Source organism: Poecilia formosa, unplaced genomic scaffold, assembly GCF_000485575.1.
Source record: "Poecilia formosa unplaced genomic scaffold, Poecilia_formosa-5.1.2 Scaffold553, whole genome shotgun sequence".
NCBI lineage: Eukaryota > Metazoa > Chordata > Actinopteri > Cyprinodontiformes > Poeciliidae > Poecilia > Poecilia formosa.
In genome coordinates this window covers 235921-254914 of record NW_006800492.1, presented here as the reverse complement: position 1 = coordinate 254914, position 18994 = coordinate 235921, and the positions used below count along the sequence as shown (strand labels likewise).

The 18994-nt window shown below is 40.0% G+C and overlaps 1 protein-coding gene across 4 annotated transcripts in view; it reads right to left on the bottom strand.

Moving 5' to 3' along the window:
* LOC103129528 (protein crumbs homolog 1-like) overlaps positions 1–18994 on the bottom strand; it is a 28968-nt gene that overhangs the window by 5231 nt on the left and 4743 nt on the right. For 2 of the 4 annotated variants that reach the window (XM_016665176.1, XM_016665177.1), the window contains exons 3-12: positions 17972–18167; positions 17456–17595; positions 17194–17379; positions 14246–15196; positions 11372–11922; positions 10468–10633; positions 7975–8932; positions 5939–5983; positions 4768–4890; positions 3457–3583 (exon numbers count right to left, since the gene is read on the bottom strand). In XM_016665176.1, coding sequence (XP_016520662.1) covers positions 3457–3583; positions 4768–4890; positions 5939–5983; positions 7975–8932; positions 10468–10633; positions 11372–11922; positions 14246–15196; positions 17194–17379; positions 17456–17595; positions 17972–18167 — 3443 coding nt within the window. Of the gene's footprint in view, positions 1–2054; positions 3380–3456; positions 3584–4767; positions 4891–5938; positions 5984–7974; positions 8933–10467; positions 10634–11371; positions 11923–14245; positions 15197–15925; positions 16118–17193; positions 17380–17455; positions 17596–17971; positions 18168–18994 lie in introns of those variants that run through there. The other 2 variants (XM_016665179.1, XM_016665180.1) reach the window with 2 other exon arrangements.

Below are 18994 nucleotides of genomic sequence, written 5' to 3'. Positions count from 1 at the left end.
TGGGTTCTTCCACAAGCGGCCCTTTGAGGCCATCCATGATCTTTGTCTGAACCGTTTCACTTTACCTCTGGCTGAATGTTGAGGGTCGTCGTCCTGCAGGAACAAGAACTTTCACTAACGGGTTCTGTTATGATTGTCCCAAAGTTTAGCCACATCCATCTTCGTATGCAAAAGAAACAAATCCTCACAGCCAACAGACTGTGGTAACTACATACACTTACTGAGTTACATTTACTTGGAAGAAATAGAAGTATTTTTATTACTCTGTACTTTTTACTTTTGCTTGAGTAGTTTTATTGTGAAGTATCACTATATATCTCTACTCATTGAATGAAGAACAAACTCCTTCCAGCCAAAAGTTCACCAGACAGACAGACACCTGCAGTTTTTGTTAAAGTTTCATAAGTTTTCTTTTGAAATAAATTGAAAAAATGTTTCTTTTGCCTGATTTTGTTAATTTGTACTTATGCTATTTATACTATTTATTATTATTCTGGTCTGTAAGATACCAAAATGTCCAAATAACTTTATATTTTTGGTCCGTCTGATTATGTAATTTTTAAATATAAAATGACTGATGTTTTGATCAGTTAGTCAGCTTCTCTCTCATGTTTTCTCCATCGGTTGTGCAAACTGCAAACAGGACTTCTTATGGTGGACCCTTTTTTTCTAGTTAAATCACTCACACATGCGATTATAGCGCTGGATTTATGGGTAAAGATAGGTACACTGCGCACTTTTCAGATTATTATTTGTAGAAAAGTGTTGAAAACCACATGTAATTTTTTCTACAGTTCCTATTTTGAGTTCTTACACAGAAAATATCAAATGCGCTGAAGTTTGTTGCTGTAACGTCACACAGAGAAGAGATAAACTGTTTCCTAACTGTGTGCTGTGCATGTCGGCAGCGTGCATCTGAACCCGAGCTATTCTGGGATCAACATCTTGTTAAAACGGATTAACTGTCTATCTTTGATGTCATGGTGTACACCTGACAACAGTAAACACACACACACACACACACACACACAATGGCCAACAGGAAGAAAATCAATGAGCTGATTTTGGTGTTCAGCGCAGATTGTTTTGAAAATGCAGACAAATAAATAACTACAGAAAAAATGAGTGAAGAGACATTAAAAGAGGACAGAGAACAATTTTTCTTGATTTTGTTTTATTAAACAACACAGAAGATGGATAAAGACGGGACACACAGACAGAATATGATTGACGAACATGACATTACACTCGCACCCTCGTGACGTCCTAAAATTCAAAGCACACATGAAATCTACCATGAAAAGCGTCCACGTCCACGTCTGCGTCGGCGCTGACCACGGCCGCGCAGGAACACTTCTAAACGTACGGCTGAAGCAGAGCCGCCGAGAATTTAGTAACTCAAAATATCTTTGGCTCAGACAGAAAGGTTTAGATGCAGAAAACTTCGTCTTTGGTGCAGAACAACACTCAGCAGTCAGTCAGTCACGAGCCGCTCTGAACGCACATCAAGAACAAGCGAGACATCCGGGGCCCTGCAGGAGCTCTTGTAGCTACAGCTCTGTTTTTCAGAGTTCACAAATTCATCCGTATACAGCTTCCAAACCCCAAAGTTCAGACGAGACTGACAGCTTATCAGGTAGTGGGAATTGTATAAATAACTGGGATTTTGTATCATTCCTCCCTGAAAATGTGTTTTCTGAACGCAGGGTGTGCTTCTCTTTACATCGTAACTTAAGACTTTTACGTCATTGGACAGACGGGAAACAGACTGCCAGAAAGTTCAAGGTGATCATTAACAAAGTAAACGACTATTTCTAATTTAAAGTCCTCAAATAATGCAACAAATATTCTTTGTCACTTTTGTTAGTTTCTCTAAGTTACCCCCCTACTGAAGGTCATTACACAGTTTGACTCTTACAGAACAAGTTATGGTCAGGTTTTTTTGTTTTGTTTTGCTGTAAAACTTTAAGACAAAATCTAGTCGCCAAACCCAAACCTTCCAGTTCTGTTCAGCAAGTCTGAGCAGAACAGTCTTTGTTTCTGTTCCCTTTTTATTTACAAGTTTTTAATCAACTTCCACATTCAAAAGTAGAAAATTAATTAATTCCTGCTGAGCATCTCAATACTTGAGCCTCCCGACCCAAATACACACAAATCTAAATAATTTGTGTTTTTGTTTTGTGTTCAGTTCTGCCCACCTTTAAAGTTTAGATTTTGTTAAATCCTTTTGCAGTGAACCATACTTCATTCCCAGCCGTGTTTTCGTTACAGCTGTACGTTACTGAAAACCAAATTCACCGCTGCAGCAGCGTCTTTAAAGGACTCTGTCCTCGGTGAAGCCTGAGCAACAAAAGGAAAAAAGTTTTGGACGTCTCTGGATCCCTGAAATCTCGTAGGAAGCAAGTTGTGCTTGGCGTTACTTTTTGAAGATTGCAAATCAAACTGGACCAGCTGTGCAAACCTTTGATGCTTTTCTTTAAAACTTTGCTCATATTTGTCTACTTAGAAGAATTTCACAACATTCTGATTACTGACACTGAAAAACATCAACCATTGATCCAGCTGCACACGGAGGCCCTGATTCACTAAAGCACTGCTCTCCTTTCGCATCTAATTCACAAAACGTCTGCAACGGAATATTTGCACTGTCAGCAAAAAGCCTCTCTCCTGCAACGATGCAGTCTGGTGTCACGCAGAGGAAATGGTGCCCACATTTACTGTACTGCATTTTTTTTTTTACAATTCATAAGACAAGTGAGGAGAACCTGAAATTGTTGCAAACTAATTTTGTAATTTATGAAGACATTGCCAGGTAAGTGCACAATTTTCTGACAAATTTGATAAAATTTAATGCTTAAGGAATATTACATTCAAAGAAAAATCAGTTAAGTCAAAATCTGTGAATAAGATTTGATGCCATCTTACATAAAGTAAAGATCTTTATTGAGCGACTGCATCCTGACCAAGAACCTGATGAGCATTTTAGCTTTAGTGTCTCTTTAGTGCTACTTGCTTTGTGATTTAGACACTGAAATGGAGGCGCAGAAGCAAGACAGAGTCTGTGAATCAGGACATATGTGCTCATCCTTTCATGGACAAACAAAACAAGTTTCGTAAGCACCGACTATAAATAAAGTGCTGCTGATCTGAAAGGCACAGAATCACTCTGCAGTCCCAGAAATCAAACCACAGACGTCCCTAATCTTTCTCGGTGCTAGCCAAAATAAACGTCCATTCTCATCCCAGACATCCCTGACAGTTACTCATTCAAATGCAGACATTTTCTTAAAGCGTCTCGAAGATATTCACAGCCCTTCCACACTCACTCATACACACTCAGTCGTTTGCTCCCCAGTCCACCTCTGGCCCGTCGTCCAGCCTGAGGATGAGGTAGGACAGCAGCTGGAAGAGGTTCTGCCACAGGAGAATCGCCACATAAAAGTAAATGTCGCTTACGTCCGTCTGACACACGTCTCCAGCGAAGCTCATGTCGCACACGCAGACGAACCTGTTGACCAGGTTTCTGCAGTAGCCGCCGTTCAGACACGGGTTGGACTTGCACTCGTCCACATCCTGCTCGCACCTAAAGACACACGACAACACAAAACAGTGTGCAACTCATGTTTATATACACATTTTTCTTTATAAATTGCACACTAACAGGTATTTATATGGCAGTGGAAAATGTAACTGTGAACAGACACCATATGTGCTTTTTGGTGAAATTTGCTGGCTTCTACCGACTCCTGACTGGTTCTCAAACACCACCTGATCTTATTTTAGTTTTGCTAATTTAGTGACTTAGTTTCTGTTATTTTTTTTCCTCAGTGAGCGAGTTTGACTTGGAGACACTCTCTTTCGCAACACAACTGTTCAAATGTGACTGGCAGCAGATATTTACCTGATTCAGCTCATTTATTATGCAAGTAATGGAAAACCACAGGACATTCACACACCGTTATATCTGAGCTGAAACTTTATGGTTTTACTGTGTTTCACTCGTTCACTTTCATATCGATTTATAATTTACAATTTTTTCCAGTTTCCTGTCACATGTATGTATATTTCCAATTATCTATAACAAAGAGTCACAGTAATATTTCTAAGAGAATAGATGAAAAAATAAACACTTCTTTTTTCATCAAGGTCTTCAAATTACATGACCAAAGCTTACTTTTCATTAAAAAAACATAATGAAACACATGAAAGACTTTCTTTGAGTCATTTCTCAATTTGCTTGAATTAGCAAATTACTAACGGTGTCCCACAGGGCGCTCTCTTAGGGTCTGTTTTGTTTTTAATTACAAATTTAGCTTTTGTTAGATGACTTTATTATTTTCTTGGGACTCTTCTGTAAGTTTTTAATAAAGTTTTATGCTGCTTCTCGTTTTGCAGAAAGATTTATAAACAGTGATGCTGTAATGCAGTGAAAGCTTAGCTTGCTTCCTGTCTCTTTAAGACAACATCCTTTGTTTCTTCTTGTCTTACAAGTTGAAATGTTTTCTACATTTTTAAATTATGCTTATTTTGCATCTGTTGATCATTTTGCAGATTTACATGTTTATTATTTGATTTATTGCTTGTTGCTGCATCACTTTTATTATTGTTGTTTTTCCTGTGCAGAAAATGATCCACACTTTCACAAGACTGCAGGGCAAACCCAGAACTCACTGAAGGGATCATTTTTACCTTTGCATGTGGGATGCTGGACCCGATCTCAAATGGTCAGAAGACAACGGATGAATGAAAGGAGCGACTCCATCTTACCTGTGTCCAATGAATCCTGCAGGACAGTCGCAGGAGAGCTCCCGGTCAGTGCAGTTCCCTCCGTTGAAGCAGGTGTAGTTCCTGAGCTCATCACCACACACAGAAACAGGCAGCTTGGGCGTGCTGAGAGGAAAACCAGAGGAGAAACACATGTTTCCACAGCCTCAGCACATTTTAAACGTCCATAAATTTAATGCATTCAATTTTAGAACAATTTTCATGAATAGTCTGAATATTTGAATGCGAAACATTTATCTTAGAAGCTTCAGAAACAATAAAACAACACAAATCGTTAGTAAATGGCTCGTCCGCTCCTATTTTTGCCATCTGGACAAGCAAAGCTGAGCTCAGCTTTAAAATGTAAAATCTTATTCTCATACCAGAATGTAGGCGTTGTTTTTTTGGTTTTTTTTTACATTTGTACGACAGATTCATCTTAGGAGTCAGACCGACTACTGAAATCCCAGTAAAGTTGTGATTTTGCACATCAGAAATAAGGCAAACCTATAAATACAAAACAATATTAAACACATTTTAGAAACTATGATGTTAATCTTTTAAGAAAATGTGGACTATGTAAATGTGTAAATATCAAAATGTTTTCGATATTTTCCAATACTTGTTTGGAAAATGCGATATATAAATGAAAACTCCAGACTTTTCAAGACTTTGCAGGACTCCTGCATTTAATCCAGAAGCTGCATTATTCTGGATGATTTGTTCGCCTCCTGCTGCTTCCCCCCCCAAAAAAAGAAAATAAACGCATCAAAATGAAGTTATTGGCCAGCAAACTGTCACATCCGAAGTGCAGGAATCAGCAAGCAAACAATCTCTCTACAACCTTCAGTAGCAACATGAAAATCAGTCCTCAGTGGATGTAAAAATAGGCACTTATCTCTGAAAAGGTACATTTTTGTTCGGGGAGTCTTCTGTTTGAATGGCTGGGAATGTTTTCAACAACAGCTGTCACTCATTTGAAAGACTGGTTGGCTCATTTTGACAACAAACATCGTCAGAGGGAGTGTTAATATTTGCTTTTCTTGGCATTTTGTTGCACACAACTCGACAAAAGAACAGGATGCGCCGTGCATGACATGTGAGAGACAAATATCTAACAGGAAACAAACACCTGGGAATGCAGCGGAAATAAATAAAGAAAAACAAAACTCACATTTTTCTGACAACGATGTACCAAGGAAGTTCTTCCATGCGTTCGCTGCAGAGCAACAGAAAGGGGGAAAAAATTGAAAGGAGGAAGAAAGCAGCACAAACAAGCGAGAAAAACAAAGCAAAGTCATTTTGATGAAAACTATACAGCGGAGATGTTCCCAGTAAAGGGAGATCGCTTCACTGGCTGCTTTCTTAGCGAGACACTTGCAAAGATTTTACCCGTGCAAAAGAGGCAAAAAGGCAGGAGCCTGTGTGTTTACGGGATAAATGTTTGGAGGCGTTCCCCCGCTGGTTCTCAGAGGCAAACCGGAGATGACAAGGGAGAGAAACTAGCGCCGAACCAGAGAGACTGAGGCCTTTTCTGGCTGACACTAGAATAGAAACGCGGCTTCTGAGACGCTTACTGCAACTGTGGTTGAAGTGCTGAACAGAGGCAGACATGGAGACATTTACAGTGAAGGATTTTGTTTTTGTGTTGTGGTACGCTCCCTCGGCTGTGCGATTTTGGAGCATTTATTTGTGTATTTTGTGCTCGCAAAGTAAGGTTTTAGTTCTGTTTTTTACGACACTTTTGGAGCATTGAGAATGTCTTAAAAGGGAGAGGTTGTTTGTTATCTGATAATCCACATTTTTCAGCTTTATGCATCCAGGAAAAATAGAGTAGAAACCACATGTTTACATACTCAGTTTTCAGAAACCTGTTACATTTTCTTTAAGAAAAAGAAAACAGTTTTTGTTTTAGGTCAGTTAGAGTTGACACACAAATAATGTCTGTTTTAAATATTAAATAATGAGCAAGACATTTTGTAGAGAATTTTTTATTACTTTAACCAAAGTCAGAAGTTGGCATACACTTAGATTACTGTGTCTTTAATCATTTGGGACAATTTCCTGCTTTATAAGCTTAAACTGAATAAAACTGATGCCCAACATGTATTTTAATACTACAACTCAAATAGTGGTTTTATGTATGTACAATTAAACCATAGCAGAAGAGGAAACAAACCAGAATTTGTTTTAAGCAGATACCATAATGTGTAATAACATTGTTATTACAAATTGGTTAATTTAAAAATGTAATGCTTATTTTAAAAGCTTCTGTAAAATTTGCTCTTTTAGAATTTTAACTGGTTTAAAACAGGAAATGTTTAGTTTGACTCAATTTGGGGAAAATTGTGGGGAAAAACGTCTCTTTATAAAGTGGAAGTTAAAGAGTTTTTCCCTGTATTAACACGAAATGGCTGAAAAATGTATCAGGATAAAAGGGTTTGAAATCGATAATTATTGATTCTTTTTTGTTTAAATATCTGCCAATATCCTGTTTTATCCTAAACTTTTACTCCACATTGCTGTTTTTTTATTGTTAAGCAGGTCTGAGGCACCATGGCAAAACCTCAACAGGTCGTTGCTAGGTAACCAGAGAGCGAGTGAGTTAGTTGATGCCACCAAACTTGATTAGCACCATGAGAGGTTCAGTGACTAAAGCCTTTCCCCTGCCTACATCCCCCAGAATGCTGTGCGGTTCTGGATCAGAAATTATTGACTGTTCGAGCAGACTTTTTCTCGATTGATATTGATCATGTCTATTGCAATAGATTTTATTATTAGCTTATTGTCCAGCCCTATACTCTGTGCACTACTCTGCAAAGACACAAATCTGACCAAGTGTTTTTGGTCTAATTTTTTTGTGCAAATAGACATAAAAAACCCACAAAACTAACTTATAAATAACTCTTCAGCAAGAAATATGAGTTTAATAAGTTAATACTGATGAAAAGGTTCTAGTTCCACTAGCAGATTGTTTCACTTTTCACATGTCTTGTTAAGGTGAAATAATATGCCAGTGGGGTTAGTATTTTTTTTAATCAATATTAGGGAATTATTTACTTAAAACAAGCTCCTACATCTTGCTTAAAAGCTATTTGTGAGCTGGTTTTGTCTCATTTTAAGTCTATTTGCACTAAAACTAGACCAAAACCACTTGGTCAGATTTGTGTCTTTGCAGTGGTCTGTCTGCAGAAAAGCCCCTGGACTCACCTGCAGAGCGGGCCGGTGTAGTTCTCGGCGCAGAGGCAGGCGTATTTATCCGGCCCGTGGAGGCAGGTGGCTCCATTGGCACACAGGTGGTTCCTGCACACATCCACCTGTTCCTCACAGTCCACACCCGTGTACCCGACCTCACAGGTGCACTCGTAGCTGAGCCCATTGATGCTACAGTTGCCATGGAGACAGGGGTTCGAAGCGCAGGTGTCTACCAGGACGTCGCAGCGTCTGCCGGCCCAGCCCTCCGCACAGGTGCAGTTGTAGGTGTTGAACAGGTCCTGGCACTGGCCGCCGTTGAGACAGGGGCTGGGCTCGCACACCGAGGCTCCTCTGCAGCCGGGCAGCGCCGGGTTCGGGGACTTTTGGATGAACTGCTCGACCTGCAGGCGTGGGAGGTTCACCTCCGAGGAGCTGAAGTACGGCAGAGCGATGCCGCCCAGCTCCACTGTTCCCAGACAGCCGGCCAGGGACCAGCCAGTGAACGGAGCCAGGCCGCCCAGGTAGACGTCCACCCCTTCCCTGAGGAAGTTCAGGTTGCTGCCCTGGCTCTTGGAGAGGCTGGCGTCCTCTATGTCATTATCCAGAACCAAAGACCAGCGAGACGACTGAGCCCACGGCGCCGTCATGAACAGATGGACGGCGTGCCACTCGCCGTCCGCGATGCTCCTCCTGCTGCTGAGGCTCACCGTTGACACCCTCTCCTCTCTTCTCTCCTCCTGCTCCTCCTCCGAGCCGCTGAGGCGCCCAGAGGAGCTCTGGAGCTCCATGAAGAGGAGGCCGTCCTGAACAGAAACCGTGACGAAGGAGGAACCTTTCTCTGCATGCAGGATGGCTGCGTTACGCTTCCGTGTGCGGAGGTTCAGAGACAGGCTGGTGATGTTTCGGAATATGTGGCCGTTTCCCCGATAGGTCGTCACAGTGCTGTCGTTCAGGAAAGTTGCATTGGAGTAACCTGGAGGAATAACAGGGAGACAGCAGTTATCAAATCTAAAACTTTCTAGCAGACACTTTCATTAAAAGTTCCATCTGCAGAAAAATCAACCAGGAGCATGGCTGTCTGCATTTTTCTCTGTAGATATTATCTTCAGCCTTCTATCGCCTGAAGAACATCTCCAGGATTAGAGGACTAACGTCCCAGCAAGACCTAGAGAAACTCATCCATGTGTTTATCTTTAGTCGTATTGATCACTGCAGCAGTGTTTTCACAGGTCTGTCTAAAAAAATCTAATCTGCAGCTGATCCAGAATGCAGCTGGAACCAGGCAGATGGAGCACATCACAGCCACACGTTGGCCACTGCGTAAAATTTAAAACCTCAGCAGAGTCTCTGGCTCCAGCAGGCATCACTTCTCATCAGCAGAGGCTCCAAAGCCTTTTGCACGAAGCAAAAAGTAGGACAAGAGGCTGTGGTTTACCAGGCTAATTCTCTTCTAGCTTAACACAAATGATCAAGTCACAAACCTTTTATTTAACAATGTTACAAAGCTCGAGTTGCAAATAGGAAACAAACTGAGTCACTGTTTGTGCCTACAGAGAGCAAAACAAACAGGAGAAGTCAGCGACAGATGAGTTTAAAGCAAATGTTTCCAGTCAGGTTTGAGTTTTATTTTGCTTTCATCGACATTAAATGATTTAAACTTCCTTAAATCAAGTAGCTTCAACCTAATAAACAACTTTGCCCAATTTTACTACACCATTTTCAGCAGATAATAAAAATAATCCACTGCAAAAACATAAAATCTTACCAAGAGTTTTTGTCAAGTTTCTAATGTAACTTTCTTGGTTCACTTGAAATAGGACACAACTAACTTACAAATAATGTCTCAGCAAGATATAAGAGATTGTCTGAAGTCAATAATTCTTTAATATTGATTTAATAAAAGTACTGGTTTCACTGGCAGATTATTACAGTTATAACAGCAGATTTTCCTGAGTAATTAGTGAAATAATCTGCCAGTGGGACTACATTTCATCAGTATTAAGGAATTATTGATTTGAAACAAGCTACTATATCTTGCTGAAAAGTTACTTATGTGCTCGCTTTGTCCTATTTAAAGTATACTAAGATATTTGCACTAGAAGCTAGACCTGAAACTCACGGTAAGATCCTGTGATTTTGCAGTGTAAAGATGAAGAAATGAGCGTATCAGTGGAAACGGGTTCCTTAAAAGACAGAGAGTCATCACTAATCCCTTTGAGAAAAGGATCAAGTAGCTTTGGATCAATCCTGCTTTACGGATCAGATACTGAATACCGAGTGGCAAGATTGAGGCCAGAATCTAAATAAAACTGCTGTGACATTCAGCCACATAGAGACAAGTTAAGAATGAACTGGTAAATCCTAGAACAATTGGATAATATGCAAAATATTCACCTTGTATGGGAGAAAAACAACAGAAACATTTTCTGTTTTAGTAAAAAAAAAAAAACTTATTTCATCTTTCATTGTAAGCTATTTCACCTGTGCGGGTAAATTGGAGTCACTTACATTCGTATCCCTGCTGCAGCATCTTGCACTCTGCAGGTGCGGGGCATGGCGACAGCTCACACCACTTCACCTCGTCACAGCGCCGCCCTGCTGTGCTGCCGGGGCAGGTGCAGGTGAAGTCGTCCCACCCAGAGAAGCAAATGCCCCCATTTAAACAGGGATTTCTCTGTGAATGAGAAACAAACATGCGCTGCGTTATGACCTGGTACAACTGTCCTGTGTTTTGGTTTGCTGGAGTTTTGGACTGTTAGTTCAGTTTTTTATCATTTAGCTTTTATGAAATCAGTTTAAATTTTAGGATATTTATAATTAAATAATTATGTTTCCTGCCAAAGCTGATGACAACATAAACTCCACTAATATGCAAATGTTATATGATTCCCGGATTTTGCAAATAAATTCTTCCAGCTGCTTCAACTTTAATAATAAAGAAAGTACTCACACATACCGATACTCCCTCTTTCATAAAGCTTAGCTTTCAATATTACTGTCTTGAGCTACAGACAGTAAAATTTAGGTCATAGTACCATTCAACCTGCTGTTTTTCTGCATTATATTATTAATAATTTTAACTCTTTTGTTGGATGTTTCTCTGTGATCTGATGATGCTTCAGCTCTAGATCAGATCAAATGGTTGTTTTACTTCGATTTGAGCTTTTTCAGCAGTTTTCTGCATCGGTTTCAGCTTCTGCAATTCTCAATGCATCTACTGTATTTCCTCATTACACTGTTTTGGGAACATTTGCTCCTCTAATATCTGTGCTACACTTTTTGACTCTTTAAGTACATCAGCCCCTTTCCCTTTGGCCCTTACATATTTCGTAAAAACGCTGTAATTTTCGGGAGTTACGCAAGATGTATAGCTCCAGTATGCATTTGTGCAGCTATCAGAGTGTTTGCTTACACTGCAGGCGTTGTCTCCAGGGCAGCCCTGAATCACATTTTGTATGTGCTCAAGAGGATGTGATGTCAGCGAAGCGTCCGGCCCGAAGAACTGCAGCCTCGTGTCGCCGATCCTCAAATCCTGGATGCATCCTTTGAAAAATCCACCAAACTCTGAGGTGCTTCTCTTCTCCGGCAGACCTCCAACAAAAACCGCATCGCCTGCGCTCACATCTACAGTCCTTCCCTGCACATCGCCTTGCTTCTGCCCCGCGACATACAGCGACATGAGACCATCCAGAACCTCTACAGATACAAAGTGGACCTCTCCATCATGAACGGCTCTTTGTGCCTTCACGCTCTCAGAGTTATGGAGACGAACTTTGACCCTGCCGCCCTCCAGCCACATGTGCAGGTACGGGCTGCTGCTGTTGGAGAGCAGCATCAGGAGTCCGTTCGGCCTCCGCGTGCGCAGGAACAGGGAGACGGAGAGGTTCTGACCCAGATCGTTGTTGATGGCGAAGGCCGCGAAACTGTGAGAGTCCTCATTCCCAAAGCGAGCAGTAACATGTTCTGCAAAAAAGATAGTCAATTTTTAGTCTGGAGGACATTTTCATGAAGATTATGTGTTTTCATATGATGCACGGACACAAAACCAACTAAAAAGTGTCCAAAAAGTCCAAATTTATTTAAGCTATGAAGAAACAGAGACGTATTTCTGTCTGCTAATTGAGAAAACAATCTTATAGATTTGAATCAGGTTGAAAACAACCCTAAACATACAAGTAATGATTATTTGTATTAATCATGATGAATTGATTATTGAAACAATCAAGTCAGCTAATTTAGTAATTGATTAATTAAGAATATAAACTCTAAAAAGATCATTTACTGAAAGAACAACACATTCAGAGCAGTGAATAAACCAAAACTCATTTCTTTATTTGTATTTTTAATGTATTTCAAATATTGTTAAGTAATAAATCTGCAGAATGTGACCATTTTTATCCAATTAATCAATAGAATAATTGATTGCTAATAAAAATTGTTATCTGCAGCCGTATTAATATGACAGAAAGGCTTTTTGAACTCGTATTTTTTGGAGATTTTATGTGATTTTAAGTTTTCTAAATTTATTCAGAAATAAATATCTGAAAAGTATGGAGTGCATTTGTATTCAGCTCTCCTGATCGGTACTTTCTGAACCATCTGTTGGAGTATTTATCTACCATCTTTGCACATTTAGAAACAGAGATTATGCAAGCTTACACACAGGATTACTTCAGTAACATCTGACGGTATTGTATTTTATTTAGTGGTACTGAAATAAAGAAGGCTGCACACGAATGCATGCAACAACCATCCAATGAATTTGTGTTGATTCTAATCCCAAAGGATTACATGTAACTTGTGTTTGGAACATGACAAAATGAGTATTAATACCTCACTGAACTTATTCTCTTTTAAAAAGATGTGCATTAGATTAGAGTTTCTGCAGAAATGTAGGAGTTCAGTCTCGAACAGAGGAAAGTTTGTGGTGGCCCTCATTGAAACGTGTTCTGTGTCACCTGTCAGCACTTTCCACTGTGGGTCGGTCATCTCATTAGATAGTGAAACCACGAAGGGAAAAAACAGGCTCAGGCAGGGAGAGCGTGTCACGTAAAACCTTACTTAAGCTTCAAAGCGTTTCCATGTTGAGGTGTGAAAATTTATAGACTTGCAGAAATGTGTTTGTGTCGGCAAACAAAGGATTTACACTCATAAAGGGGAAAACCTGAGTGCTTTCTATTTTACACCAAAATTAAAGAATAATCTGAAACATAAATCTAAAATGAGTGTAATTCTCTTTCTGCTGTTTTAAGTTTGTGAAATTATGTTAAAAAATGTGCGACATTCCTTGCAGGACGTGATTATTTCCTAAATAGGATCCTTTGTATCCTTAATCCGCTACGTCGGATAAGAGGATCTCTGCCCGGGCCTCTTTGTTCTGGCTTTTGATTGGACTTGTCTCTGGCAAATTCTGTTACACAAAAGCAGCTAAGGATGTTATTTAATTACCCATTTATGAAATTTGGAGCCTGTGGTGTAACTGTTTTTCCTCCAGTTCTAATTATTCAGGTCTGGAAACTCATATAAGCTTAAAGATGGTCTATTATACTTCATTAAACAGGTTAGAGTAGGTCTGTGGGCTACACAAATGATGTTCTTTACATTGATATTGACACTTTAGCCTGAGCAGTTGAGCCTATATTGATCTCCTTTCAGAATGAGCTGTTTTAGGGCCTCTTTCAGTTTAAATCCAAATAAATTGCTGCCCCCCCAACTCAATGTTTAGACAAAATGGCTACAAACAGAAGCACAATTATACAACTGTTTGGAAATGTTTGAAAAGCAGAAGTGGAGCCTCCTGCACAATCAACGAGAATGCAGCAAGTAATTTCTTGACAGTAAGTAAACCACAAATACGTGTCTTTTCCAGTAGCCATTGTAAAGCGGTAAAATCAGCTGACCAAGTGAGCTCACATTGCTCGGTGACAGAGTTGGTCTCTGCTGGGGTTGCTAGATGATGTTGTAGTGCCCAACGACTGGGACCTAACATTTAGGAGGTTTTTTAAGCAGCTCATTTTTCAGACACCAAAAAAATGAACATATTAGCAAAAACAGCTGAGTGTTTGTTTTGTTTGGTTTTTTTTTTTAGGTTTTTTTTTTAGCGCTTTGGTTATTTGTAGAAGGAGTTGAGACACAAATGTTAGTATTAAAACATGCAAAATGTGAATTTTGAATTATAGGTTCCCTTTAAATGTTTTACATCTGACAAAAAAAGAAAACAAAAACCAAAAGGTGCATTCATATATAAAGAAGAAGAACAATTTGTCTCTTCCTGCTGTGAGCTTACCCTCCTCACAGTCGTGCCCCTCGTAAGGCCTTGTGCACTGGCACTCGTAGCTCTGCCACAGGTTCACACACCGGCCTCCGTTTTGGCACGGATCGTCCCGGCAGCGGTCCCTGTGGCTGCAGCCGGGCGACACGTTAACCACAGAGTCGCTCAGCCATTCCTCTGGAACAACCAGCTGCCAGTCTACGAACACATCACGCATGCAGCCGATGAACACGGGCAAACCAACATGTCTACTGAACGAACTTGGGTTTTTGAGGCTCCCCCCTATAAATGTGTCCTGAGGGGAAGTCTCCAGCTCTGTCAGGTTGGTTTGGACTGGGGTCATCGTGTGGCATGACTGGCTCCCACAACTTCCAGGGTCATCGAATAATCTAAGGCTCAGGTTCTCGTTTATGAGCACAACCTGCACAGTGTGCCACTGTCCATCACTGACATTATGTGGAAGCCCCAGAATGTCGATCTCTCTGGCAGATTTCTCGCTCCACAGCATCAGAAGCAGCTCACCCTTGTCTAGCCAAAGCTGCAGCACCAGCCCCCCGATGTTCCTCTGGAACAACAACGCAGACGGCAGAACGGTCTTGAAGCTCAGCGTGATGTTGCAGGTCAGGTCAGCGTTCGCCAGGGGGTTGTGAAGCAACAGGTAACCTCTGCGCTCAAAGGAAAACGTGGTTGGGTTGTAGCAGAGCGGTCCGGAGTATCCGGGTGTGCAGGAGCAGGTGTAACCGTGAGTCCCGTCCAGCAGGAATGGAGAGCAGGAGCCCCCGTTCTGGCATTCATGACCTTCACAGCCGACTAACTTCACGTCGCAGTTCGAACCTCCGTAGAGAACGCCGTCACGCGCCTGTGTGAGGCAGTGGCAGGTGAAGCCCCCGTCGAGGCTCTCACATCGGCCCCCATTCCGGCAGGGATTGGACTCGCACTGGTTCACCACTTCCTGGCAGTGGGAACCTGCAGACAGAAGACAGAAGGAGAAACGTTCAGAAAAGTCTCTACGCTGCAAAAACCAAATCTTACCAAGTATTTTTGTCTAGTTTCTACTGTAAATATATTAGTACACTTAAAATAAGACTAAACTAACTTACGTAATCTTTCAGTAAGGTATAAGATATTGTTTTATATCAATAATTCTTGAATATAGAAAAAAAGTACTAGTTCCACTGGCAAGTTGTTACAAAACCTGTTATCCATGTTATAAGTAAAAAAAAAAAAAAAATCGGCATATGTTCTAATTTATAGTGAAATTCTATATTTAGTCAAGAAACTAGATCAAAATTGTTTTTGCAGAGTAGAACAACAATTAAACAACTAGATGTTGTTCTCAGATGTAACTTTGAATTCAGATAAATTCTGCAAATATTCCTGTTGTTACAAAATCTTCTGCCGTGACAAATATATATATTTTTATAAGTGTTTTATTGCTGTAATGATGTAGAAACGTATTAGTCTGGTCAAATTATTTCCTCCAAAATCTCTACATGAATGTCTTAACTTGGCATTTTTAGATTTTAAAAATCACTGGTATATGAATTTAACATAAATTAAAGAATTTAAAATATACAACATCTGTTAAGCATTAAACTGTTTGAGTAAACCAGTAATTAATGATGAAAGAACCAGGTGACTTGTTATGTAACAGCATTACCAAATCTATTCACATAAATAAAAGCTCCAGTTTACCTGCAACAAGCAACAAAATCCACCAAATCCATGGTGCGGGTTCCCACATCATGCCAACACGTTTGCAACCAGAACTGACCCAAACTTGTTTGACTTCATATTAGTTTGTGTTTGCGTCCCGGCGAAGCTCTGCTGCTTGTGTGGCCGTGTGCTCTGAAGCATGTCGAGGCGAATATGTTCAGTCAGGAGACCAGCAAAGCCAGATCTCCAGGGATTAAGCTAATGCTACTTAGCCACCTTACTGAGTCAGAGCCGCCGCCGCCACTGGCAGAGTCAGTTTTTAGAACACAATTATCAGCAGGCAGCAGCTCACAGACGGACACAAGAAATAATGTGAGCATTTTCAAAATTCATCTTTTGCTACGAAGGAGTTAAAGTTAAAATTTACAAGTTTAAAAGTTACAATTTAAACATTTTTCCACTCTCATTACTGGTAAGTCTGTCACAGCACGCAATTAATCAATTAGTCATTGATAAGTTATGATTTCCATTCTGATGATTAGTATGCTTGTTTTCAGAGACGTCATAATCCAATATAAATAGTTTCACTTGTGTGGTTTTTATTTACTTTTATTTATAGTTTTTTGGTGTTTTATTTTAATTTTTAAAATATTTTCCAGTTCCAGTGTGGAGTGATGGGGCTAACTTTCATTATGCTGTTATCGAAATATTAGTTGAAAATAGACACTTTATTGAGTGTAAAAACTCAAAGAATTGACATTTGCTAAAAGAACAACACACTCACTACTCTAAAACTGTTAAAAAAAATACATTTTGCATTTAAGATAAAATACCTTCTTTGTCTGTTAATGCCCAGAAATTCCCAGAGCTCCTAAAGATCCAGTTTTTCCTTCAGTTTGTTCAAATTCTGTAAAATATTTCCAATTAAGCACCTTTTGCTATCCAATTATTAATCAGTTAATCCAAAAAATACTCCACAGATCAGCCCTACACTGTATTGATGTAAGTCGAGCAGAAAATCCTTCTTACATGTTGATGTTAGAAGGATTTATTTTAGCTGCAGATGCATCATTTGCTACAACTGATCAAGTGTTCACTAAAGGAATGTTATTGCATTTTAGGTGCAAAATTTTTATTTAACAATTTAAAAAAGGAATTTAGTTATTTGTTTCTTTGTATTTTTATGCATTTCTAATATTGTACAAAATAAGCTCAAGTGGTTAAATGAAAAATCTGAAGAATGTGATTAAAGACAGAATAATTGATCACTAAAATAATGATTAGTTGCAGCCCTGGTTTCAGTGTACCTGCTGTTCCTGGAGGACAGATGCAGATGTAGCCTGCAGCGGGCTCGTAGCGTTCAGGCAGCAGAGGCTCGCTGCTGTACAGAACCTGCCCTGACCTCTCCAGGCACCTGCCACCGTTCATGCACGGGCTGCTGCTGTTGCACTCGATCTCGTTCATGTCTATCTCGCAGTTACGGCCCTCGAACCCTGAAATGAGGAATCAGACTGCGGTTATGATGAGATCAAAACATCATGAGCACAAAAACAAATTAGTTTTTCTCACCCGGCCAGCATTCACAGGTGTAGTTACCCTGGTTGTCCTTACAGATGGCGCTGTTGAAGCAGGGATCAGAGTTGCATTGTGGCAGCAGCGTCTCACAGTGCGGCCCAGTGAAGGCTGTGTGTGAGCAGTCGCAGCTGTATCTGAGACAATCACATAGTTTGTTAATGTATCGGTAATAGTTTTCTCAGAAGTTCCTTCAATCAATAAATCACGTTTCTTTGTGTGGAATTTTTCATCAACAAAGTGCTTTATATCATAAAAACTTTAAGAAATAATAATAATAATAATAATAATAATAATAATAATAATAATAATAATAATAATAATAATAATGCTTCTCTGTGTTTGGTTCTGGTTCTGGGGATTCAGACCAGAACCAGGAAACCTGAGAGGTCTGGAAGACCTTTAATGTATTTTGGTGCTAAGCTGGTAAGTAATTTATAAACTAGCCGTATTTTATCTTCCGTCTGTTTCCCTGATGGCAGCCTTAACGGGCGTTTATCCGTAAAGACTTACTCATTCACCCCGTCAACGCACAGAGCCCCGTTTTGGCATGGCTGCTCCTGGCAATCGTCTGTGTCGATTTCGCATCGGTCTCCTTGGAAACCAACATGGCAGATGCACCGAAAGCCTGCGGTGTGGTTAACACAAGTGCCATGGTGAAGACAAGGCTGTGACTGACACTGGTCGACCTGGAGCTCACAAGTGGTTCCTGTGAACATCATCAAAGCCACAAAGATGTCAGGGTCCAGGTGAGCCCAGCTGCACAGGCAAAGCTTTCAGGTCGTCTGACTGTGATAGTGGGTTTCTTTTTTATGTCACAGGAAAGCTTCCCTTTCTGCAGCTGGTCTAAATTTTGGAAACAAGTTGTGCTTTGTATGCAGGATTGTATCTATGTGGGTTGTTTCCTGCAGAAATCGGAATGATTACCTTTTCGCTTTGAGTAACCTGCCTGCAAGAGCTGCTAAGGGGCGGTAATATGTATTTACCAGGAACATAAAGCCATTTTATAGCACATCAGGTCATTGTGTTACCTTCACTTGTTACAAAAATACTATAAATATCAAATATGACTTAAAAGAAATTTGATTTCACAATTTAATGCGAAATCAAACTGGTCTACTGTCTCTTTAAGAAGCTCCTGCTCTAACAGATATTCTTTCAGCACATCATCACAACAACATTTCTCCAATAAGTCTTTAAAACTGTTCTTAGGAGTGTTGGACTAAGCCATATAAAAGGTGTTTGTTAATTGCTGCTGCCGCTAGTCTGAAGGAGCAGAGAAGAGGAGCCGTATGAGGCAGAGAATTAAAGTATTTATACACTTCAAATGGCTACCTTTGTCATATTATGACAAGAATAAATCCCAGTAATACAAGAATAAATTACATAAATAAAATATTACCACAATAAGGTCATGGTAATAGGAGAATAAAACCATAATAATACAAGAATAATGTAATAACATTGCCAGAATAAGGACATAATAACATAATAATGTGGGAATAAAGTCATATATTAATAATGAAGTAGCAATTT